The 27,979-nt window shown below is 26.3% G+C and overlaps 2 protein-coding genes across 3 annotated transcripts in view; one reads left to right on the forward strand and one right to left on the reverse strand.

Annotated features, from left to right (window-relative positions):
- Nucleotides 1–4,522: 4,522 nt before the first annotated feature.
- On the reverse strand, nt 4,523–26,112 carry LOC107446309 (Histone PARylation factor 1). Its single transcript, XM_043041184.2, has 6 exons — nt 25,854–26,112; nt 24,205–24,457; nt 20,887–21,064; nt 19,148–19,246; nt 13,684–13,919; nt 4,523–5,886 (listed from the first exon to the last, which is right to left on the reverse strand). Exons 1-6 carry the CDS (start codon nt 25,977–25,979, stop codon nt 5,579–5,581), a joined length of 1,200 nt encoding a protein of 399 aa, XP_042897118.1. The 5' UTR covers nt 25,980–26,112; the 3' UTR covers nt 4,523–5,578.
- A 234-nt stretch (nt 26,113–26,346) lies between these two features.
- The window catches only part of LOC107446305 (cGMP-dependent protein kinase 1), an 89,268-nt gene continuing 87,635 nt past the window's right edge, over nt 26,347–27,979 (forward strand). Inside the window, exon 1 of one of the 2 annotated variants that reach the window (XM_016060916.4) lies at nt 26,347–27,084. In XM_016060916.4, coding sequence (XP_015916402.1) covers nt 26,789–27,084 — 296 coding nt within the window. In that variant the 5' untranslated portion in view covers nt 26,347–26,788. The remainder of the gene's footprint in view (nt 27,085–27,979) is intronic. The other variant, XM_043041198.2, reaches the window with a different exon arrangement.

Genomic DNA, 27,979 nt, shown 5'->3' on the forward strand with positions numbered 1-27,979 from the left:
CGAATTGCCTAAAAAGCGGAATTACGCAGCTCAGAAATTTATGCAATCAGAGAAAATTAAAGAAAGAGTGCGGAAGTTAGGTGAGTTTAGATTAGAAAAATTCCGCCAAGAAACAAATACAATGGAAAAGCGTTTTGAATGCATGGAAAAGAGATTAATAAGTGTGAAATCCTCAAAGATCTGTGTCCGTCTTGGTCACTGCGAATGCCAGAAGAAAATTGTCATTCCTTTTGCAGAACTAAGAATGATCAACTGCTTTATTAGAAGAGCAAAGAGCACATTAGAAAAGTATAGCACTGCTTAAAATGTTTTGTTTTGGATGACCTGAAGTCTTTGAAGATCTGTGTTTGTCTTGCTTATTGTGCATGATCTCTTGCAGAACTAAGAATGATCAACTGCTTTATTAGAAGAGCAAACAGCACATTAGAAAGGCATGATACCGTCTAAACTAATTTGTTTTAGATGACATGAAGTCCTCGATCTGTGTTCATCTTGTTTATTGTGAATGTCAGAAGAAAAATGACATTTCTTCGCAGAACTAAGAATGATCAACTTCTTTATTGGAAGAGCACATTAGAAAAGCATGACACCATTTAAACTAATTTGTTTTGAACATGAAGTCTACAAAAATCTGTGCTCGTCTTGGTCACTGTGAACTTCAGAAGAAAATTGTACTAAGACAATGATTATAAAAAAAGCAAATCAGGAAAGTATGACACTAACTATTTTATTTTGAATGAGATTAAGTTGTTGGACAAACTAAACTACATCTTTTAATTACCATTTAAATATAAAAAAATATTTGTCTCACAATGCTAGTTTGCAAAATTAGTTTTGAAAAGGTTTTCAGAGATGTCTAAATTATAGTGACATTTGAATTAAAAAAAAAAAATTTAGGATTCAACTTCTGATTTTATTAAAATTTTGTAGAAAATATTTATAACCAAATGTAATGGATTTGAGCAAAAAATTTTTAAAAATTACTCTCTACAGTTTTCTTCAACACGCTAAAATTACAACCACACAGCCTCGTTTTTATCAGTTAACTATCAGTCCTAAAAACAGTTACACTCATATAATATGTCACTACTAAACAAAACAAAGTTCAAATAAACTTTCGAATAATGCAGAAAAAAAACCTGTTTTGCAATGCAAATTTCAAAAGTGTCATATTTGCATTAAAAAAAAGAAGAAAAAAAAAAAAAAGATTTAAAATTTGGATGACATTTCCTGCAAAAATAATCACTCAAATATAAAACTCTATTTTGCAGAATGACTAGTAGAAAATATTTATGTGGAAAATATATTGGTTGAGATGCAAGTTTATTGCAATATTTCCTAAACTATCCCTTGTGCTGTTAAAATTTTTGTCACATTTTCATCGAAGTATTTGATAATCAATTGCATTTTAAAAAAATTGCAGCACAAATACAAATTGTATTCCTCTTTAAACAGGATGACATCTTTACAAAATATTTATATTAAAAATAATATTAGTGCAAATTTGTACAATATTTTTTTAAACTGCACTTCATAAAATTAAATATTTTGTTACATTTTCAACAAAGCATGCAAATAGCCCAATCAGAATGAAAAATACTAATACGGCTTAGAGATGCCAATTTGTCATCACATTTTGAGATATTAAAGTGCAATTATGCAATAGGATACTGAAAACACTGTTAAAAAAATACTGAATTATGAAAAATCATCTCTCAAAGTACTTGTGATTTAGGATTCATCAAAAATAGGCTGAGCCCAGAAAAAAATCAGCATTTTTTATTTTTTAAATAATGCCCACTTGATAAATCATACTTGAGTTAAATCACCAAATGAGTTTTCTCGTATTTTACCAGTTCAAATCGTATTTCCATTCAATTTTATTTAGATTTATCAAACCTAATAGTTCTTTGAAATTATAAACTGACCATTTAATAACTTTAACTTTGAAACTATATGTTCAAAAATATGTTAAGTCGAAGATCAGTAATGATATGACCGAATGTCATGAGATCGTAAAACAAAGTATGGCAAAATAAATTTAAAATAAATAAATAAATTTCTAAAAAAAAAATCTGCAAATCAGGATTTTAAAGACCAAATTATTCTGGATTCTTTGTGAGATTTTTTATCAAAGATTACACCTGTTTACATCTACTCTACCTGTTACAAAAAGCAATGTTTAAATGTGCAGCTTTATATAGTTTGACAGAAAACTATTAATTCAGAATAAGAGTTGAAAAACACAACATCCCATTTATTTTGCCAATATTTCACTGCTTCTCTTATAACAATTGAACTAAAAAGAATATTTCAAATTTTTGGTTAAGTTTGTACTGTACAATCACTTAAGGACTAAAAAGCCAACATTTTTTTTGGTTATGTTTAAATATTTCAATCAATATAAATGAAGAGGGACTTCTTGTTATTTAAAATTTTTAGTTTAATGCATGTCATTGAGATTAAGATTATATTTTGCATTGTTACAATTACCAAAAACATATTTCATTTAATATTTGATTGTTTATTATTTTATTTTATTAAAATTTTATTTATTACAAAAGAGAAAATAAATCATGTTATGAACATATAATGAAATTATGTGTTCATTTTCCAAACTTTGATTTTTCATACAATCATTATTTTGTATTAATTTAGGTAAAAATAAGTGAAAAAAATATATTTAGCATTTTAATAATTAATGGTTATGAAATACAGTATGAAACACATATATTTTTCTGCATTAAAGGTAAAATCATCCAAAAACTGCTCATTTCCAAATAATTTTTCAAATTTGCACTTATATGCAGATATTTAGCTCTAAAAGAAACAGCAATTCATCATCGAAATTTTTTTCATTTATAAAATCAATTAATAATCAATTTTTTAAAAAGAAAAATTTTGTAGACTAAAATTTTTGTATTTTATATTTTAGTACAAATATAATTCCGACAATCAAACAGATTTCTTAATAACTATTAGACTCATTTTTAATTTATAAAAATACCAAAATATATTTTTGCTTGTATTTAGAGTGCCAGGAAAAAAAATAAAAGAACACTGGTGTCCCATCTGGATCAATGGATTAAAATCATAATACTATAATTAGAATGCTTTATAACAAATGTTATGATCGTTGCTTTGTTTATTTCAAAAGCAAAAAAGTATAAAAAAATTACATGTGGACAATTTTAATAACATTATAAGACACACAAAGAATTCATTCAATGAAAAATAAAAATACTTGAAATGTGCATTTATCTTCCATGAATATATGATTTCACAATGTTCAAGAAATTCTCTTCATTAACTTTAAAGCAAATTATATGAATTTTTTATTTATAATTAAAAGTCAATTGCTTAACATATTATGTTTTATATTTTATAAGGGGCCAGGATAGCCTGGTTGGTAGGGCGTTGGGCTATGTTGAAGTGGTCATGAGTTTGATCCCCGTCGGCCAAAAACTTTCCGCGCAATAAATCAGTAACATTTTTGGGAATTAAAATGCGGAAAATCAAAACAAATGGAGGAGTTTGAAAATTGCTAAGATTAAATTGGAAAAATAGACTTACAAATTCAAAGAAGTACTTAATGTTCAACAAATTACAAATCAAAATTTAACAACTTTTTTAAAAATAAGGTGCAAAAGAATTTATAACATTTCTTCATTTAAAATTCTTCCACTATTCTGTAAAAATTTAGTAAAACTCATTAAAGTTAGCTTCATTACACGTAAAAGAATTCATAAAATTAATTCTTATACAATTCATAATTCAAAACATTCCTTTTTAGATAAGTAGTTGATATTTAGTATTGCCAGAATTTGTTCTAAGCATGCTTATTTTTTATTACAATTAGCTAAATTTCCTTACTTTGAACCGAAAAAAAATTCTTATTACCCAGTAAAACAAAAATTCTAAATCAGCAAATTTATAGTAACCTCAGAACTGTTACAAAAATTATAGCTGTTTTAGAAATCTAAGTATTATATCAGTTTTTTAATAACAAAGCTGAAATAGTTAATGTGGGACATATTTTGGTCTTGTGTAGTATTTTAAATCAGGAAAGCCTCAGTAAAATGAACACTTTAGGATATTTAAAAAAAATTTGAAAATAAAAATTTTTTTTATTAATATAGCTGCTCAAAAAATTTTCTAAGAACTGCATGTCACAAAATATTTGTTCAATAGCAAATTATACAATTTTTATTTTGTTTAACTGAAATACTATAATGCATTGCTGGGTATTATAGTTCCTGGATACCTGGAACTGGTCGGTAATAATAAAAACTTTTTGTCAATACCGTAAACTGGCTGAATAACAGATAAAAATTTCACTGTATTCTCGAACTGGCCGTGAAAAAAGATTAAAATTTCACTGGGTACCCAGACCCTATACAATTTTAGGCATTGGTACATCTCTAATTTTTGTTGAACTTTCTAAAAGACACTTTATGTTTTTTTGGATTTGGTAGTGTTTATCACACAATAACTTATTTAATGGAAAGAAAGAACAATGAAATTTTTAGTTTTAGTTTTTTAAAAATAAATTTTATTTGATAACATTTTCACAAAATGCTTAACCAACTTACTCTGATTCAATAAAATTAGAATATTTAATATTTTCTCAAGATTTAAATATTTCCTTCATTTAACATACCCTCAACATTTCATAGCATTGCATAACAACTGTACTAAAAAAAAACTTTTTCAACATAACGTTAAACACAAAACAGTCTGATATAAAGGTTTATATTTCTTTGACCTCAAGCATAGAATTATATCTAATTTACTGCTATAAGACTTTTCAGTATTACAAATGTGCTACGAGCAACATTATTTAAATTATTACTATATTTTTAAATTACAAATAATTTCATTTTGCAGACTAAAGGAATCTTAAATAGTCAATATTAAACAGCGTTTAAAAGCCAATATAATGAAACAAACTTTTTTAACAGCATATAGTGCAACTTTTTTAACAGCATATAGTGCAACTTAGACAAAATTGTTCTTCAGGAAAGTGGGTATACATAATTCTGCACTAAACATTAACTGTTATGATTGTTCTGCAACAACTATCACATTTTTTTAGCACTATTTGCTTTAGACATATATGATACAATGAATTATAGACACAAATGACAACATTTACAATGAGGCACTGAATTGTAAAATAATATAAATACAATTAAATTCATTTGAGTAAATTTAAAAATTATAGATAAAATTTAGGTTATAACAAAGACAAGGAACACAATGATTTATACAGCTTAAAATAGGGTATACATAGGGTAAAAATTTATACAGCTTAAAATAGGATAATACAGAAGTAAATTGATCTATTTACTTCATCAGGCAATCTAGTTATTCGGTAAAGCGTGAGAAAATAACAAAACTATAGGTCTGATATAAATATATTATGGGGGATGTATAAAATGTAGATATAAATAAAAGCTAAAAGCAATTAAAACAATTTATCTGCAATATATGCCAGATACATGATTTGAAATTCATATAAAAGATATCTTTATTTTTTTGCAGGTCCTGATTTCTTTAAATATTAAACTATGTGATATCATGTGTCAAGTTCATTAAATAGACCTGACTTTTTCCTTTTTTGTAAGTGCGCTTTTATAATTTCTGCATATTTTTCTCTCTTCAAGAGATTATATGCTAAAGGTAATAAATGAGAAATATGAGAGTGAAAATATGGATCACCAAAACAAAATAAATCAATGCCAAGTTCAAGTCCCATCCCATAATCACATTCATCATTGGCAAACTGCACGTTCGATATTAATTCATCCAATTTTTCTTCCTCATCCAGTCTCTTGCTCTCATCTTCGGCTGAAGCAATCCTTCGAAGAATATTTTTAATTGTTGCTGTTAAGAAAAGAAAAAAACATATTTAAATGGATAAGACCATAAATAAAAGTATTTCAAAAATAATACATTGAGTTGGTATAAAAATATTAAGTAAACACAGTTTAAAAAAAACAAAACTAATCAACATATGATGGTTTGGAACGTTCCATCAAATCTGCACATGTGAGTGGGAGCACACAAGACTTTAAAAAACTTCTCACCAACATTCATAATCCATATACAAACTTTTCAACAGTGAAAGGACAATGTGATTTAGATTTTTTACAAGCTTAAAATAATTGAAACAACAAAATATTTCCAGATAATATACTGTATTTTCAGATACTGGTTCAAAATTGTTCCCTGGTGTTAAGGAGGGATAAACTAAATCTTTCGACAATTAAATGAAAGAAAAAACAATTAATAAATTTACTAGCTATTTTAATAGTGTGATATACTGAAACAGTGTGGCCACTCAAATCAGATTTCAAATTTCCCTGATATTTCCAGGTAAAAATTTTAAAATTTTCAGGTCCGTGTTTTTTTGCTTATAAAGTGTAGGACATGTACAAGAAAAATGTCGTTATTATAAAATATTTTATTCAAAAAGTCATTTGTTTAACATATCTTGAAAAAAAAAATTTTCTTTTGACAAGATTTTGTTTTTTAATGCTTTGGTACAACATTAATTTTTAAAAAATTAAGACACAGAAGAAAATAATATGCTCAGCTTGTAGGATATATTGCTTTTATTGAATAAATTTTTTTTAATGTTTTACTTTAAGTAGTATTTGCTCAAAGTGTACCTACAAAATGGCAAAAACAGAATGACCAATAAAACCTTGTTTAAGTATTGTTTAATATATTTTCATTAAGTAAAGGAAAACCGTTTCAGGTGATTATATATCAATAAATTTTTATAATTACTGTGGCTCCCAAAAGTGTTCCCTCATTTATAACTTTTATTGAAATAGGAAATAAAAATTCATTTATTAAAATGAATACTTAACAATGGGTATTTGATAATAAAAAGTGTAATCTATTATTAGCAAAACTGCATGGAATATTTTAAAAACAAAGCAAAAGTTAATTTTTAAGATATCAATAATCAAATAGCAACAAACATTTTACCCGACGAAAACCATCGGTCAGTTAAATGTTTTCGGATTTCAGAATTAAAATTATCTTCAATTGCTTTAATTTTTTTATTTAATTATTATTCATTTAATTTCTTATTTATTTTTTTGAAATTTAGTATCAAACTTATCATAGCAAAATTATATTTTAATTTTTGCTTACTAACTTCGTAATATTTTATCATTTAAAAACGGCTCGTGGTCCTAATAAAACAATAGACCAAATTTGGTTATTTGCCATCATAAGAGGTATGCACTGTGCAATATATGATAAAATGCATAAAAGGAGGACTTCATATCAGAGATTAAAATTATAAAATTTGTGGAAAAATTAAAAAATTTGCAATAGAGTGATGCAAAAATTTCTGTAAAATTTTTTAAAAAATATTCCGAACAAATTTCTCCTGACAAAAAAAAACTAGTTTATATTTACAAACTTATAAAAGCTATAGTAGATGCGAAAGGAAACTACTAAATGTTGATTTAATGAAAAATTAGAATATTTACTAAAACAGATTTTTTTTTTTTTTTGAAAGTGTGCAATGGCTTTTGTGGGATAAAGTTTTTGTCACTTTTTGATGATTGATTTCTTCAAAATAAACTTTTCCTTTGTTTTTAAAATATTCCATACAGTTTTGTTACGATTAGAATACATTTTTTATTATTAAATATCCATTCTGAAATATTCATTTTAATTAATGGATAGTCTTATTTCATTGAAAGTCATAAGTGTACAAACACTTTTGCTTGTGAGTCACTGTAATTACATTTCAATATAAAGCTGTACTGTATACTACATAATACTGTATTTTATCTTACCAGTATTTTAATAAAATTCATTGATAACATTTTCTTTAAATCAATATCTCAAGACAAACTTTTAAATAATGTTGCTCTGAATTAGCATTTTTATTTCCAGAGATTCAAAATACAATAATAAATGTCACAAATCTAAAATTGTCTAATTTTTTGTTCTATACTCTAAAGAAAAAAAAAATAGATAAAATTCCTTAAATTTTATACTTTTTTGATTTTTTTCCTTATTTGAAATTAAAACATTTAAAGAATTCCAATCCAAACACAGTTTTTTAGCTTAGTATAGTTAATTGTTTTTGTTTTAACAACAAGAATCTTGTACAGCACAGAACTGTACACAGTTATTAAGTTTAGTATATTTAATTGTTTTTGTTTTAACAACAAGAATCTTTACAAGGTTTAACAAGTGACAACAGAACTAAAACACATAAGTTCCATTTTCCTTCTTCCAACTAAACACATATGAATAAAAAAATTATATTTTATGTTTATACATCATTTTTTATGATTCCTATACATTCCTTAGTCTTTGTCAGCTTTTTACTGATAACTATACAATTCGAATTTTGAATTAAAAATCAAATATTTATCAACAAGCAGTAAAATTAAATTTTAATATATAGTTAGTTCTAAAAAAATCTTTCTTTTTTAAATTAAAATATGTCATAAAAGGTAAAAATGAAATAGAATAAATTAGCATTAATGCAACAATTTGTAGGCAAACATTGATGTTAGCAATTGTAAAAAAACTGATTTGTTGGTTTGGAGAAAAAAAATAATTTACAGATTTCTTTGAATGGGAGTACAAAAGCTTTCAGAGAAAGAGTGCAATGTAAAATCTATTATTAATTATACCCAACAAATTTTTGGATATTTTAATAAAGTTAAAAATGCAAAAACATTTTGACACATTTTGTCAAAATAGAAAAAAATTACCACTAAAGCATCGAAACAAACTTGAGCCATAAATGGCTCAAGTTTTCCCACGGACAGAATTTAAAAATAGAAGCAAATATCCTAACCCCTTCTTCCACGTCCACTACAATCTTTGCGTTTCCTAAATTGCGCAGTCGCATAGTCTCCATAGAGATCAAAGATTTCTACATTTGTTCCACTATGGGAGAATTTTATGTGGCATTCTAGTTTAACAGGGTTATAATAGAGCAAATTTTGATGCAAGCAAAGTATAGCTAAGTTGATAACATTTTAACTGTTTGGAGACACATTTCCGTCTAAAAAATGTGAGTATAATGGATGAAATAATTTAAATTAAGAAAATGATTAACTAATTTAAATTAGTGAAATTAAAAAAATATTTAAGAAAAAAATGTCCAGCTTTTCTTTAAAATTCCCCAATTTTTCCAGGTTTTTATCCAAATTTCCTTGACTTTTCCAGGTTTTTTCCAGTATAAAAAAATTCCCTGATAATTCCAGGTTTTCAAGGTTTTCCAGAAGGGTGGCCACCCTGTGAAAGTAAACATATGGTATAAACAATTTCTTCTCTCCTAACTACTACTTTAAAGATCTAAAATGAATTTCACTAAGAGGAAATTATAGGATAATAAAAATCTTTTCAAATTAACTCATAAAACAGCAAAATATATTAAGAATGATTTTTAAAAAACTAATCACAAAAGCAAAGANAGATACTGGTTCAAAATTGTTCCCTGGTGTTAAGGAGGGATAAACTAAATCTTTCGACAATTAAATGAAAGAAAAAACAAGTAATAAATTTACTAGCTATTTTAATAGTGTGATATACTGAAAGTAAACATATGGTATAAGCAATTTCTTCTCTCCTAACTACTACTTTAAAGATCTAAAATGAATTTCCCTAAGAGGAAATTATAGGATAATAAAAATCTTTTCAAATTAACTCATAAAACAGCAAAATATATTAAGAATGATTTCAAAAAAACTAATCACAAAAGCAAAGAATTCAAATGGTACCTACAGACAAAATATTTTACGGTCTCTTAAAGTTAATAAGTACTCAAATAGATAAATTCCTAATACCACCCTACAAACACACAAGCCAAAATTCACACAAATACACAATTGATAACAATAAAATATACTGTCATATTCTTATAAAAAACCAACAAGGTGCTTGGCAACTAAATGAAATGCCTCACAGAAGAATTTCATTATCAGCCGGTTAAAAAAGCAATTTTTCTTCATCTTTCTCTGTGTTCAAGTAGTGATGTCACCTATTGTAGATTGATGGGAACCAATGGCAAACTCCACAGCAGTTTCAAGAGCAAATGCACTATCCTCATTTGTCCGTCCTGTTCAGGAAAAGCATTGTGAAGGGCAAGGATAGCCTGGTTGGCAGACCGCTGAACTCACGTTTGTGAGAACAGGAGGTTGAATTCAGTCGGCTGAAGACTCCCCTTGCAGTAAGCAATGACTGGCGCACGTTTAATCTGTTGGTTCACAAAGTTCTCAATGTCCCCATAACAAATCAATACCTTTGGGGGAACTGATTTGCAGATTGATTGCTCTCTGGTTCAGGTGAAAAATTACGATCTGGGGATGAATGAATGTATGTATGAATGGGTCCACCCTATAAACGGGTGTAACATATGGGTGTGTCAGAAGTCGAATTCTTGGCCATAGGTGGCGCCACTGGAAAACAAGAACAATTGCACCCCCTCTGCCTTAATGGCCGACGTCAAGAACAACAGGAAAAGCATTTACACTAGCCACAACATAAAATTTAACTACAAAGTTCACAATAAGGAATTTTTTTTCATTTGGTGCAATATTTACTTTGTCTAAAACAGAAGTTTGTTTTTACGTTCGTATTGAACAATGTAATTATTAATGTTTCCTAACATAATGTGATGGAGAAACTGCTTCTTTTGTCTTAAACAAACAAAAACAGAAACAAAAATTTTCTTTTTCCAAATCATTTCCTTACATAATAAGATAAAGAGATTGATTTGCAATTTAAAAAGCATACGATTTTTGAGAGGCAGAATTATCAGAGCATAAATAATATAAATTATTTCATAAAAGGAATGTATTTTAATTTTTAGTTTCTGAAATTGCTTTTATTAAATGCAGAGTGTAAAAAAAACTTTTTAATTCAATTCTTATCAATGAGATGCAAATGGCAGAATGTGCACTATTTAAAAGGAAATTTGCTATTTGAAAAGGTAATTTGCTATAAAATCACATTGTAAAATTTTAGTTTTCCTTCACTAACTTCTATATTTTTTGGTTGTCATCAACTAAAATTAAGAAAAGTCATTAAGGTATTGTTTTCCTATAAAATATATATGTACCCCTAATTTAAAATATTTTCCAGTAATAATTATTTTTACTATTCTATTCAGTATTTATTAGGCTTGTGATTTTTTTTAAATAAGTTTAAAACTAAACAAGTAAAACGTAATTCTACGAATTTACCTTATCGTGCTATATTTTAAGATAAACTTATTTGAATTACTAGCGTTTAAAACATATTAACGTTTTGAAACTAAACATATTAACATTTTGAAATTTGTACAATTTTTTGATGTAAATTCCATTAATATGCTATCTTAAAAGAAACATTTAAGAAATTCGTTAAATAATTTATCGCCAATGCTATATCCACAATATGATGCATGCACAAATTTAATATATCGAAAATAACTTATTTTACATATTTGCTTATTATTTAATTCAATAAATGAAAATATTAAATAAGGGTTGTAAACACTCCAATTTTTTTATAAAAATAAACTTTATTTTAAAAAATGGTTACTGTCCGAAATTAGTTATGTTCACTAATATATCTTAATAGAATAAGAAAAAAATTTCGATGTAGGAAGAAAAATTTTTTTAGTACTTTTTTTAGTTTTTCTTTTCAGTAAAGAAATTGTTTGAACTTTAGTAGAAAAAACTATTTTATGGTGAAACTGTAAAAAATTCCCGATAAAATAACTTATTACGACACAAGGAAAAAAAAATTGCACATAATTTATTTGGGGTTGGAAAGCAACAATGAGCAGGGTGCGAAGCCCTTTAGTTTTGCAAAAATAAAATGCAATAAAAATGATTTTGAAATACTTAAATCACATTAATATTAAAACACAGTAAATCATTCAAATCACTGTTTCAGAAAAGAAAAAAATATATTGAGAATACAGAGAAAAAAAAATTAACACTTAACCAATTAATGCCATCTAAACATACAACTAACCTTGCCGAGATCAAGACTACATGCAAGCCAACAAAACTCAAATTATGAAAAGTAGCTTAAACTTTAAAGCAAGTTGACATGATACACTATCAGAATAAATAAATAGGTTTAAAATAATTAAAATGTATTGAATGTTGAGTATGAAAAATTCAAAAAAATTACATTTTGCCTTTGGAAATTGAACAGTTATTTTTTATTTGAACAGCAGTTTTTTCCACAATTTCATAAAGATTATCATAATGCTATTAAAATATTTTTTTCAAAGATGGACAAATTTTACTTCACTTAACTCATTTTAGGGGGGTGGCACTCGAAATTATTTTAAAAAAAAAATGAATATATTTTTAGTGCTGATCGATAAATTACTTAATATGCTTAATTATCAATATAAAAGATAGAGTATTACAAAAAATAGTGTATAAATAGATAGTTGATTGAAAATAAATAAACAGAGTGATACAAAGTAGCGATACATTGAATTGATAGCATAATTGAAATAAATGTTTTAAATAATATATATATATATAAATATAATTCGAATCAATAAAGTAAAAATTTATAACTTTTTTTAAGTAAGAAATATTTAAACAGATATTAATACAGTTACAAAATTACATCAGTAAAAATATAACATTTTCCTCTAAAAAATATTGCAAGAATTCAATTTGTTATACAAAAATGCACTCAGGCCTAATGTCCAAAAGAATCCGGATGAAATGTCAGAAGAAGGAGGTGACTAAACTGAGACATAAATAAAATATTACACAAAGAAGGTAAAAAAATAAAATATTTTAACAAACAGAATATGTGACAATAAAAAAAAGGAAATAAAATAAAACAATGAGGAATTACTAAGATGGCTTACAGTTATGAAATCGATATTTATCTTAATGACTATGTTAAGACTATAAAATTTTGAAAGCTAAGATTATTTGGAGCACGTGATTTGTAAAAATATAAGATCCTCTTCTAGTTACTCATGAGCTAAAGCTCTATTCTAGAAAGAGATATTCTCAATGAAAGAAATAAAACATATTAAAAGAAAAAATAATTTATTACCATCAGAATCTGGCAATGGTCTATAGCCAATATCATTAACAACAGGTACCACAATTCCAAGTCCATGAAAAGTCTTTGAAACAATTTTTTTGTTCCTGGCTTTGATTTTCTGTGATTGTATATCTAGAGAGTATTTTTCTTCAGCTGCAAATTTTTTCAGCTTGTCTTGCATTCCTTTAAATTTTGCTGCCATTTTTTTATCTTTTGACTTTTTAATAGCTTCTGTTATTTCGAAACTAAGAAAAAGAAAGAACATTAATTTAAGGATAACAGCATTATTTTCAAACATTTTTAAAATTGCATTTTTCACAATTATATAAAAGCAAANTAAAAAAATAAAATATTTTAACAAACAGAATATGTGACAATAAAAAAAGGAAATAAAATAAAACAATAAGGAATTACTAAGATAGCTTACAGTTATGAAATCGATATTTATCTTAATGATTATATTAAAACTATAAAATTTTGAATGCTAAGATTATTTGGTGCACGTGATTTGTAAAAATATAAGATCCTCTTCTAGTTACTCATGAGCTAAAGATTTATTCTAGAAAGAGATATTTTCAATGAAAGAAATAAAACATATTAAAAGAAAAGATAATTTATTACCATCAGAATCTGGCAATGGTCTATAGCCAATATCATTAACAACAGGTACCACAATTCCAAGTCCATGAAAAGTCTTTGAAACAATTTTTTTGTTCCTGGCTTTGATTTTCTGTGATTGTATATCTAGAGAGTATTTTTCTTCAGCTGCAAATTTTTTCAACTTGTCTTGCATTCCTTTAAATTTTGCTGCCATTTTTTTATCTTTTGACTTTTTGATAGCTTCTGTTATTTCGAAACTAAGAAAAAGAAAGAACATTAATTTAAGGATAACAGCATTATTTTCAAACATTTTTAAAATTGCATTTTTCACAATTATATAAAAGCAAATTATGTTCTTCAGTCATTAGTAACTTTTAATATTTTGTACTGTATAGAGTGACAATTTTAGACACTTGAAAAATTGAAATTTATTAATATCCTTTTAAGGACCTGTTATCAGAAAAATTGCAATACAGATATAATATGGGAAAATCTGAAATAAATATGGAAATCTGAAGTTTGCCCCTCTTCTAAGGTGAGCTTTTTATCATCTTGAAATTGTTAAGCGAGCAGGGGGTCAAACTAGGCAAAAACTTAAACATTTCAATCTAGGAAAGAGAGGCATTGTTTTTTATGTGTTGTTTTATACTGAATTGGACAACAAAACTAATGTTGTAACACTTACATATACTAATAATTGTAGTTAGTAAAACAGTCACCTTTATAGTAACTAATTTAAAAAAAAATTTACTTCTTACAAAAATCGTGATAGTTGATCTTAAAATTGCGTGAATATGAATAGTAATTATGGATTTTGAAATCACATGAATATGAAACTAGATATACGATTTTGAAAATGAGAAAATATAGAATTTTTATAATCTCTATATCTATTATCTATATCTATTATCTATATTTTATAATCTATATAGCTATTTTATTTTTTGGGATATAGAATTTTTAAAACGCGTAAATACAAATCACGATTCATAATTTTTAGATCGCGTAAATGCGAATCATGAACGCGCGATTTTTAGATTGCATAAATAAGAATTATGATGCTAACTTTTAGAATGCGTGAATGCGAATCCCAATGCCTTATTTTAAAATCATGTATAAATACGAATATCAATGTTTGATATTATAAGCCACATGAGCAAATCAACACATTGAATTTTAAACTTGCGTGAATACGAATCGCTACATAGGTTTTTAAAAAGACGTAAATACGAATTACAATATTGGATTTTTAAATCTCGTAAATAAGAATCGCAATGTACAATATTCAAATCGCGTGAATAAGAATCGCAACACGCAAATATGAAAAGCTATATTTGATATTACAATCGTGTGAATAAGAATCGAGATATTAGCAGATTCCAGGCTTGGGACCTCTAAAAGGCTTGTTTGAAACAGCGTCATTTGAACTACGAAAATCGGATCTATCTGGAGAGCGGGTAAAAAATTCAGAAAATCTTATCTGCTGAGTGTAAAGGGGGAGAAAATAGGTAAAATAAGTAAAAATGAGAAAGGATTGGTAGCTATGTAGTTTGAATTTTCTGTTTCTCTTTGAAAATCGGTGAATTTTCTGAAAAAGCGGAATACTTATAAAAAAAAATGAAATTTTTAGAAAATCTGAATTTTTGATAAAAAAGCTGAAATTTAAGAGATAAAAGTGAAAAAAGCGGAAATCCGCTAAAAAGCGGAAAAATCTCATCCCTGTATTTAAGATGTGAATTCTCAACCACTTTATTATTTTATCTGACAAAACCAAGATTAAATAAGATAAAGTTAAGAATAATATTTGAATTATCAAGGCTTTTAATTAGGACAGAACAAACATCTGTATCGAGAAAAAATTTTTTTAATTTGATAATCGAAATTAATCTAACTTTTTAACAGCAACAACAAAAAAAATAAATAAATAAAAATTTGGAGTAGAGAATGAAGCATCCAAGTGGAGGTGTTACAACTTATTTTCCATATCCTCTCTACAACTTATGACATATTTGGCATAGTGCATAAATGGACATTGTTTTCATAGCAATTTCATGCAATATTACTAATATTGCACAGAAAATCTACATAGTGTACTTGCCCTTTTTATAGATAAACTAAGTATCCTTATAATTTAGTGCCCAACCTAAAAGAGTGAGTAACTCTTGGATCGCTTTTGTGAAAAACTTTTTTAAAAGAACTAACCCATATCAGGATTACATGGGGTAAAAACTCTCAAAAATTCATCACAGTTAGATTGTAAGAGACTCAAATACAACAAGTTGGGAATTGAACTTATTGAGCCGATGAGTAAGAAACATGTTTTCTGGTGATAGGTAAAAAATTTCAATCTGATGAAGGAGAGAGGACAAATTTCAGAGACTAATTATAACTAATTAGTCCCTGAATAATATTTATAATTTCATTCATACATGTTTCGGTTCAATACAAGCCTGAATCCCTCTGTGCTTAAAATATAATAAATTGTTATCTAATGAGCTGTTTAGTAAAATTAATCAGAAAGGGAGTGAAAATGAATTATTTTCACACCTTTTTTGCTTATTTTTTCATACATTCAATATAAGATTTAACAGCACAAAAGTAATTGCGTTTTTCACATACAATGACTACCCCATGGTAATGGTGTGGCACAAATTGAAAAAATATTAATTTTGCTTTCAGGAACTTTGCTAAAATCCTTAAAAACTCTTTGAATTAATAATATTGGAAATTTCTATTAACAAGGAATTTTTCAAACTTACACAACTGCGCTGTCAGATATTGTTCTAGATTCGGACCAGCTCATGTTAGTGAATAAATGTTTAAAAGAAATCAAAATATTGTTCAAGATTAATAAATCTGCACCTAAATTATTTAATAAGAATCTTTAACTAATCTTAATATAGGGGACTTGTTGAAGATTGAATTAAAAAACAACAAATTGAAAAAGTCAAATTAATTAATTACTCACAATTTAATAATTAAGTAGAATCAAGATAGGTAGGTAGGTACTTTATTTGTCAAACTAGAGCTGGCGACGGTCTGAGAAACATCCGCGAGGATGATCCGAAGACATGCCATCACAATTTTGATCCTCCGCAGAGGGGGTGGCTCCCCTGCTTTGGTAACACGAAGTTGAGCACTTTACAGTTGGACAGTTTAACGACGACTGATATCGCGCACCATCGGTCCCCAGTCCCTATACAGACTGATCATAGAGGCCACCCACCCGCTTACTGACCACAGCCAGTGATGCTTGACTTCAGTGTTCTACTGATACCGTCTCTTTACGATCAGTCCACTGCGGGACGAGTAGAATCAAATGTTCAAGGTCATTAATTTTCACTTTATACATAACCTTAACTGACTAAATCTTAAAAAAAGTTTATTACAGTAAAATCTATATTTGTAAAATATTTTTTATTTATTTTTTTTAAATAACGGCAGGCACTTGAACTCTCCTTTTTCACCTCGGAAGATGCCGGAAGTGTTGCTCATTTAGCGTTACCCAGTGGGCACCTGAGAACCTAAGTCACGGAGGCGAGCAACATTACTCATGCCACACTGCCACAAACCCGTTCATAGGGCGGGCCACATTCACACATCACACACAACAGAGAGAAACATCCATGCCCAGAGCGGGATTCGAACCCGCAGCCATTGGCTTCGCAGTCAGGCAAGCTAACAGCTCGGCTACCTGGCCGGCATTTGCAAAATTTAAAGAAAGAAATAAAACAAATTTTCACTATTTACGCATAAAGAAGAAAAAAAGAAAATATTTTCTCTAAAATGCCATAATTAGCTTATAAATAAAATTTTTGAATCCCTTTAATTTTTAGTATATTTGAAATGTTAAAAGATTACAAATTTTTTTCTTCATAAAATGGCACTCTTCAAGATTAACTATGCCAGCTATAAATTGTCATAATTTATATTTATACAATAAAAATTAATAATTTTAATAAATTTATTATGTCCATAATTGTAATTTAATTTTTAATTTAATGTCATAATTATAGACTTTTGAACTTACCAAATACACTGAACATTTATTTAAATAAAAAATCCCTCATCATCATTATATATTGAAATTTTCTTTGCAGAAATTTTTTTAACTGGAATAAATCAATTTCGTTATAGAGAGACTCCACTGTACTAACAGTTCATAAACAAAATTATTACATTTTTCCTTATTTGCATTGCTCAGTAAACTTAATCACATAAAAATAAACTTAATGTATGTTAATATAGAATTCGATAATTTGGGTTCAATCCTACCTTAAAAAATAAAAAAGAAAGATTATTTATTCACAAAAATTATTAACCGAGAGATATATTAGTGGGGAAAAAACTGGTCCTCATTCAAAGCATTCAGATAGTCTAAAAATATTACATGAAATCATAATTTATGATGACAATAGTACATGATTATTACATTTTATAACAGTTTGTCCAGCTCCGGAATCATTTTTTGAATTATTTAATATAAAATTTTTAGCTTACACAATTATTCTACCAAGAATTTCAACTAAGTACAGAAAATATTAAGAATCTAGTAATATAAGAATAAATTAAACCATTTACTTTTTTGCGAATTATTTTTAAAATTATTATTTATCGCTAAAATTAATTATTGCATCCATAGAGAATTACATTCCTTGTGAAACAAATTTTACAGAGAATGTTTATACAATACATATAGTCTGCCCACTGTAAGAAGATGATTTAAGGTCAAATCATTGTAACAGTTCATTATTTAAAGTAGGGGTTACTAGAAATGTGTTTAAGGACGTTTATACTAAAGGGTGAAAGAGCTATTGGCCAATGACAATTCTAACGAAAAATAATGACACACAGAAGTTGAAGTACGAAGCTTTATAGGTTTTTCGCCTTCTTGTAAGAGACAACTATTACAATAATGTAAAAGGACTAAATCTAAAACAAAATGCAAAAAATTATTTTTTTGTAATAAAATTGCTTTTGAAGAAGCCACTTCTGGCAGACATTTTGCTGCTCTGATATGAAATCACTACTTCACGGTTTCACTGACATCAGCTGAATATTTTTAAATGCTTGCTTCTTCCTCATGGACATGGTGCTTTGCCACATCCCATTTACTGATCTCATAAGAATAGCATCAATTAAGTATTAATAGTATTATTTATTTCAAATGCAAACTTGGAGGGGGGGGTAAAAATAGAGCACACACACACAGTTTTTAAGATCCGTGACATTCTTTTTTTTTCTTTCTTCCCAGAACACAGCAATTTACAACTCCTGTTTCATCAATCTCAATGTGCAATTTGAAAAAAAAATCAAAATAACAAATTTCATTTGAAATAATTGCTATAACAACAAATAAATCAACAAACTAACAAAAAAGCACTCCAAATAGAGAAAAATTAAAATGATTAAAACTTGCACACACAAACTATATTTCTAATTCTAAAAAAAAAAAAAAATTATAATTTATAGAATATTCACTTACTTTACTGCAGCAAAAATGTTATCACCCATAACTGTAAGTTTAGGTCCCAATTTTGCACTGTTGGATGCTAAAACAGATGGCAATTCTTTAGGATCATCCCTAGAAAAAATTAAAAACAATATTATAATTTAGCTAAGAGGGAGGCATTAAAATTTTATATTATATCAACAATAACAACAAATTAATAGAGGTATCTTGTAAATTTAGATAAAAAAGAAAACCTAAATAAAACTATATTTCAATTAAAAATTAAATAATGATTCTTCTGTTGGCTATTTCAAATCTTTGCTAAATATTAAATTAACAATTTCAAAATAACAAAACTTGAAGTTTTTTATTTATTTTTAATATACTTTGTTTACTTGGGTTTACACAAAATCATTAAACATTCTCAATAATTTCCAAATCATAACATAGCTAATTTCAATACTTGAACAGTTTTAAACAAATTAGTGGAAAATTCCTTAGTTAACCATTTGAAAATAATATTAACAGAAAATTTCGAAATAGTTTTAGTTGGGTTCATATGTCTTTTATTAAAGGAATCTTCACCTCAGAAGATTTTGTACGTCCAAAATTATAGAAAAATTAATAATTCTTCATTTCTCCATTATAGTAGGATTTTGGAATTGCTAATCTATTATTTTTCCGTTAAACGACTCGCCAAAAATTCAAAAAAAAAAAGAAAAAAAAAAAAAGAAAAAANAAAAAAAAAAAAAAAAAAAAAAAAAAAAAAAAAAAAAAAAAAAAGAATCAAGTTCTAAAAGTTAAAATGCCAGAAACACTTTTGTACAATCAATAATGGGCAGTCCCCAAATTCAACATATCAAATTTTCATGATTTTAAATTTGGTTATCTATGTTTTTTTATTAGTAAATAAAATAAATAATGGGATGATGAAAATTTTGATACAACAAAGCTCCCGGATGCCTCAAATAGATAAGCAAATAATTTCTGAATATTTTTTTAAATATATTTAATTTTTTCGTATTGAATGAAAAAAAATTTGAATAAAATTAGTACATTCTAAAATATTATGATAAACATAAAAATTAAAGAAAACGCATAAATCAAGTAAAAGAAGATTTTTTCAATATTACAACCATAAAAAAATAAATATAAAAACTTTTTTCACAAAAATTTCTTTATATAAGCAAGGTGATGAAGATGCAAAGCTTTTTAACAATCGAAAGAGCTATTTTATGTAATTGATTCAATTGTCATCTTGGGTCACAGAATTCTTTGAATTTCATATTTTTATTTTTGAATACCTTAATATAAAAGGAAAACCTAACTTTTAGTAAAATATATTAATTTCAAAGAACAAAGATGAATTTCAATTGAAATTGAAATCTGCAAAATGCCAGAAAAGTTGAATCAATGTTTCCTTTTTCGCCGACCTGGTTCTTGACATGAAAATACACAGGCATTATATTTTGATGCTATGTGCACTCTATTTGGAATCCTGGTAAGTGTAGTAATATCAGAGATTAACATAAAATTAATTATTTAATAATATTTATTGGAAGAAAATCCTAGCTGTGGACATACTATTTTGTTACAAATATTTTAAATTTCTTAGTAAAAAAACTTGTTTAATTACTAGAAAGTAAACAGGTAATACTTTAAACTAAGTTCATTAAAAATGATTAACTAGTTGATTAAAAGACTTTTAGTCTAATATTTCACTAAATTTCAAAGAATCAAAATTCTAGCAACAAAAATTTTCAAATTAATACCTGAAATATCCTATATGATATAAATCATTTCCATCTACTGTTAAAACTGTCTGAAACTCAGGAGGATCATAATAATATCGCCAATGACAATGCAACAGTACAATTTTGTTCTTAGGTAATTTCCTTGATAAAATGTCATACACCCCAACTAAATGAAGGCCCAGGTCAGCAAAAGCCTCTAAGTAACAATAAAAATGAATAACAGTTAATATTTCAGTTGATAGTTATGAATACAATCCATATTTTAATCATTTAAAAGATAATAATTTTAAAACTATTACTTTTAAAATTTCGAGCTGCTGCAAAACTTTAATAAATTCTATGATAACTTAGTCTTTTTATAAGGTCAATTGCTTAAGGAAGTGAAGTTATACAAGTAGCTATTGAGTATAATACAGGGAAATTTTTTTTAAAATGGATAAATGAAGTAAAAAAATAATCACAATGATATTAATCACATTTACTAATTTTAATAACTTAATAACAATAAGGGAAAGTGATAATTAGTTTGTGAAAATTACTTTAATCCATATATTCCTATGATACCTAGACATTTTGAAAAATGTAATAACCATGGTTCATAAATTAATTTATGATATTGTGCTCTGCTTCTTAATGTTCACCAGTGTTCTCCCTAAGCGTTTTTAGAAGGGCGGCCAGCCCTGTCTTTTTTTTGGTTCCTATAAATGCATCCTCATTGTCGTTTTTGTAAAATTAAGACATAATCTCTTAAAAACACTGCCTTTTTATTTTCTTCAGGAAAATTTTGTTTTCTTAACCACATTCAAATTTTTTATTCTACATTTTTCATTTTAAATTTTTTTAGTGATTTTAATCTTTATAATTTCTTAAATTAATCCTTTTTACTTAAAAACCTTTAAATGTTTATTTACTCATAATTTTCAGCTTTAAAAAAAAGTTTCAAAGCTGTTAATCACATAATCGTTTTATTAGTTTACTTTTTTCTGAAGAAAATTTATACACAGAGATTGTGTTTTAGCTTACCTTTAATTAATTCTCAAAAGCTTCAAATTTTTCTGTCGTTTTGATAATGAACGCGAATTACATTGCGAAATATATACATAAAATAGTATAAGAGGGTAATTTGAAAATTGAGAATCAAATTCTGATATTACATAGTATTACACACTTTGATAAATTTTAAAGGTGGTAAGTAAGCAAGATCCCTTTCAAAACTCAAAGGTCCTTTTTCTGTGAGGAAGTACCCAGCCCTCTTTTATTCCTAGGGCGAACTCTGGTTTGACAATTTAATTATATTTTTGTAATTATGGCAACACACTTTAAATTTAAAATTTTCATTGTTATTCTTCATATTTAGCAATTATAATGATTATATCTAATTATCTCCATACCATTACATCTAAGCACTTAGATATGAATAGTATTATAATAATGAAAAGTATTGCAAGAGCTCAGTTTTTCCAAATCTTAAAAAGGGTAAGTCGCTGGGAATTTAAAAGAGCATTATAGTTTATAAAAATTAAGCTTCTAAGAAACGAAAAATATACAATATTCAAAATTTTATTAATAAAAAGAAAAATACTTATTCCAAGAGAATAAATTTAACTTCAAAAGTATTCCTCATGAATTCTATAATTAGGTTTTTAATTTTAGCCGAATTTTCAAATTAAAAGGTTGTGTGTCAATAATAAAAAAATTAGATGCTAGGGCATATTATTTGAATTTTAAAAACTTTGTCAAAATGGTTGAAAGAAAAATAATAAACTGTAATAAAAGCAATTGGAAACAATAAGGATTTATATTGAGATCCCTGATTATCGAGCGAGTAAAAAAAAGGTAACTGAAATTCGAAAACTCACACGAAAAAGGCAAATAAATAAAGACTTGAAAACTATCATCCAACAACAAAAAATTATGATGAAATGCTCACAAATAAAAACTGTCAAAAAAGGATAAATAAAATTCAAAATTTGCTCATCGTAATTATGTTACATTATTAATCAGGGTTGGCAAGATTTTGCCGCAGGTGGAAAAAAACCATGGTAAATACCGGTAAAAACCGTCCTGGCAAAAACAGGTTTTTGCCAAGCAAATTGGCAAAAACCTATATTTTCCAAGATGAGAGGACAAAAACACATTTTTTATACAAAATTATTCCTAAAATTGAAATATATACTATAAATATAAATAATTACAAAAAAATTAACAAAATTATCATTCCATAATTAAATGATAATGTAATAATATATCATTTTAGTAGTTTAAAACATTATTGATTGGAAAATTTGTGATTATTCTTTTTTTTCCAGTGAAATGAACTTATTTTAAATTAATATAACTATAATTTAAAACATAAAATATCTATCAATATGTGTAGTTAATTATTGTACAAATAATAATTTTTTATAATAAATAATAATATTATACAAATAATAATCTTTATTTACTTGTAAAAAAACATTTATTTTAGGATTATAAAATGAAAAGAGATCACAAACTTTCAATCTTTTAAAAATTATTACCATTATATTAATTATCAATATGTTAAAAATAATTTTTTCATGTAATGTATCAAAATTATTATTCCTTATGATTGATTTAAATTTGTTTCAAGTATTTTGTAATAATATTTAATCAGCAATTTAGATAATTTGGTTTTTGCCGGTTTTTACCAGTTTTCGCCGGTTTTTACCAGGTTTTTGCGACTGTCCTGGCAAAAACCCCTTTTTGCCGGCAAAAACTCCAACCCTGTTATTAATATTTGAAATTAAAAAACCATAAGAAAGGGGCTGATTAATTTCTGCCAAAGAAATGATTGTAAAACCATTCGGATACACAAAAAATTGCCACAAATAAAATCTTTTCATTCAAAGGGTAAAAGAGGTGGTCGGCCACTCAAACCTCGTCTAGAATGAACGGTGGTCAAGAGAATAAGTTTACTCTATTTAAAAATTAAAAAAAAGAATATTAGGCTTAGCATAACAATAAAGATTTTAATTTGAGAATAGAAAGCGTATTCCTTAATAATACCTATTAAATTGATCAATCAAATATTTGGTACTGGAATTTCACTTTCCTAAGATATATTTTAAGTGAAAAAAATAAGTTGACAATTATTTTTCAATAACATAACTTTTTCTAATTTTTAAATAATACAAATGAATTTCTTTTCTTTTTTAATATTTATATATATGAACATTTTATAAGCTTTAAACTCTAATAGAGTACAGCTAAACCCAAAAAATTATACAGACATTAAAGAAAAAAATTTTAACAGATTTTAAGAGTGAATGAATATAGAATTTAAAATATTACAACATATATATACATATTAACCTTCCGGTTTTGCTTTGTTCAAAGTACAGCAAAATTTCCAAAAGTCAGAAAAATCCTTTGGCATATTATTAAGAACTTCTTCAACAGTTTCAACAAATTTGAACTCTGATTTATCTACTTCAGGCAAAGCTTGTTCAGCTTCAATTTTTCCATCAAGAACATCATTGCTTTCCCCCTTTTTAGCTTTGCTAGAAATCTTCATATTTTTCTCCAATTCTTTTTGTGTTGTATCCTCTGATGTTGAAGTCTGCAGCTAAAATGGAAGCACAAGTTAAATTTTCAGAAGAAAATTTGATTTTACAAAAAATAATTAAGGCAGAAAATTAATATCATTCACAAATTTATTTATTTTGAACTTTTTATGTCTCATTAAAAAATTTAAGTGATATGTTTTAATTATTTTTTTTTTAGTCTTAAGATTATATTACTTCATAGAAAAAGATAATTTTACTTCATAGTAATTTACTTTTAAATATTTTTGTCATGAAAAACCTTAAACCCAGAAATATTCTTAAAATAACTGCGTTTTTAGACTATTTCTGGTCTTTCTCTAAAAAATGTATCTAAAAGTCTGTATAAAAAATGTATCTCTATGTATAATAATAAAAATATTCAGAATTATTCTTTTCACTTATTTTTAAATTGGTGCTTATGAAAATGAAACTAAATTTAAAGAAATTCTAAGATTTTACCAATTTGGCTTATAAGTCCACTTAAAAAATTATTTTGAAGAACACTTTCACTCTACTAAAAAATTTACTTAAAAAAAATAATATGATACATAAAATCAATTCTATAATAAAATTTAAAAAGATTGTTAAATTTACCACTTTTGGTGAAGTAATTCTCTTAAATTAGTTTGAAAAACATCACCACTATATTATTAAACTTATTTAGAGAATATAATACCATAATAAAAAAATTAATAGATAACATAACAAATAAATTCAATTCTATAATTACATGTTTAGATTTAAATTTCTTTTTCAGCAAACACAAATAAAAAAATGTCAATCCTCTTTAAATAAAACTACTGGTGGCACACACATTTTTTTAACATTGAAAATGAAGATCTTTTTGCAAAAAAATAAATAAATTCTCTGGTACATAATTAAAACAATGGAGATTGATTTAAGGAAGTAGAAAAAAAACTTCAAAGATTTCCATTAATATTTACCTTAATTTATTTTGTCGCACTAATTTGATTTTATTTTTGTATACATATAATTCGCTAACTCTGTTATATGTATCCTTTCTTAAGAAGCAATTTAAAAATATATGAGCACCTTGTATACACATAAAAACTATTTTAAAAACATTTCTTGGTTCTAGTTAGTATACTATAATTTGACATTGGATATAATAAACAAAGATAAGTTTATTGGTTATTTAAGTTATAGGCGAAAGAGTAGTGCTTAAGGAAAGCATTTATTATATATTATCATATATTACTGCATAATTACTGACATTTAAAAATGAAGCATAAAAATTTGTTGATTTTCGATGTTTTAGAATTACAGAGGTCAAAATAATTTGAATTGCAGGAAGCATATTTATTAAATAAATGAATGTAACATTACAAATAAACTTTAATCGTTATCTTATAAGATTAAAATAAAAGAATAAAGTGTATATTTGACAAAAAAAACCTCTTTGTTTGTTCTAGGATGGTGAAATTTTTTGCGATGATCAGAACTTTTACGATAACAATCAGCTCCATATTTGCATAAAGGCAGATCAGAATTCATTTTTCTCTTCTTTGCTACAGCACTCATTTTATAATAAGCACTAATTTAAAAAGCAACTAAAGTTTAATGCCCAACTTAAATTTAAACGCCTATCAAACAGAATTCCCGCGAAATCATAATAAATTTGCTTTGTTTTGATTTTGATGAAGTACAGTAGGGTTACAGTTAATTTAAAATAAAATAACCGTGTGTTTTTTTTCTTCACAAAATGAATCTAAAAATTTTAATTTTTAGAGACTTTTGTAAAGAAAAATTCATACAATGATCTGAAATATTTTTAATTGAGATTAAATTTGAAAATTGAGTTAAGTGCATTTTTTTTAAGTAACGAGCTATTATAAAAGCCTCAGATTAGTATTTTCAGAAACTACTCAACTCATCTCTACTTATCTTCTGCTACAGAAATCTGGAGGTACAGAATCAAGTTCTATTTTTAGATTTGTATGAGTTTTGCGTGCTGTTTAAATACCTGGACTGTTTGACTTCGGCTGCTATAAACAGATAGGGTAAACAAGTTAGCGCTGAAGGTAGTGTGAAACTTTTGCGGCTTTAGGTACAAGAAACACGTGATTATTTTCTCTTAGCCTCAGCAACAGTTTGTTATTTACAAGTTTTTTCTTTAAAGTTGAAATCAACAAGTGTGTTTGGGATGCTCATTCAGTTAATTTGCATCGTTATCTCAAATATGTAACACAATGAAAGTATTAGAGACAATGTGATGAATGATGTTTCTCATCATGATATAGTGACATTCTTAAAATAACTTTAAGTTATAAGTTTATTTTCTAATTTTTATTTTATTTGTAATATTTGAAACTTAAGCAATTGCATTAGCAATGCCAATGTCGCCTATACAAATGGATACAGAAGAAGACGTTCAAGACGTTATTTTCAAGCAACAAAAAGTAATTGATAGACTAAAAGAACTTTTACATGAAAAGGATGAAGAAATTCAGAGACTCAGGTGCTTATTGGACAAATATCAGTCAGTGTTCAGTCCGAACCTTAATTTGAACAATTTTAATGGACGAAGAAAGCGTAGAGCATTGGGAATTTCAGCTGAGCCGCTTTGTATCAGAACTTTACAGGACATGATACAAGCTAAATTTCCTGAATATCCAAAGTCTGAGAAGTAAGTATTTTTATTGCTTCATAGAGCTCTAGAATAGATTAATGTTATGAGAAATAAGCTTTGCTTTCAATTTTTTTTCTATGATTAACTACTTTCGTTGTTATGCAAAAACATTTAATATTTATCGTGCATTTAACAATACTTTTGCAAAGTCTATTATAATGTTATTTTTGCGTAAAATTTTTGTTAAATAAGTTGATTATTTACTAAGTGATTTCCTGACTATGAGTAGCTTGTAAGACAAAAAAGAAATATAAGAAAGAAAAAAATTTTTTTAAATAAAGTAATTTTTTATTAAGATTTCTTTTTACAAAATAAGATGTGGCGTAACTGAAATAATAAATTGACAGGAGTTTTTGTTATCCTTTATCAATATATAATATAATACTTTTTCTGTATAATTGTAGGTTCATAAGTTAAATATTTACTAAGTGATTTTCCAAACTATGTTGTTTAATATGTAGTGCACATACTGAAATTGATAACAGTTAAAAGTTTCATTCATAATTTTTTTTCGTTATTTTTTACAAAGCATATTGTTCAACAATTATATTCATCAAGCAATTATGTCTAAAATACTGTTTTGACAGGATAGTTTTCTATCTCCTATTAATGTACTATTTTTGCATATATTATTGTAGGTTCACTAAGTGATTTTCCTAATTATAAACAATATATAAAGCACCTTCTAACATTGAAAGCAACTGTAGCTTAACTCATTAACTGTGTATATTAAAGTTGTAGTTTTTATTAATCTATACTACTTTTTACCTACTATTGTAGGTTCATAATTTCTACATTTACTAAAAGATTTTTCTAATTATGAATAATATAACAGGCAAATAATATCAAAAGCAGCGAAAAATTTTGAATTTGCTTCAGTTGAATGAATACC

This window comes from Parasteatoda tepidariorum, chromosome 2 (genome assembly GCF_043381705.1).
Source record: "Parasteatoda tepidariorum isolate YZ-2023 chromosome 2, CAS_Ptep_4.0, whole genome shotgun sequence".
Classification (NCBI taxonomy): Eukaryota; Metazoa; Arthropoda; class Arachnida; order Araneae; family Theridiidae; genus Parasteatoda; species Parasteatoda tepidariorum.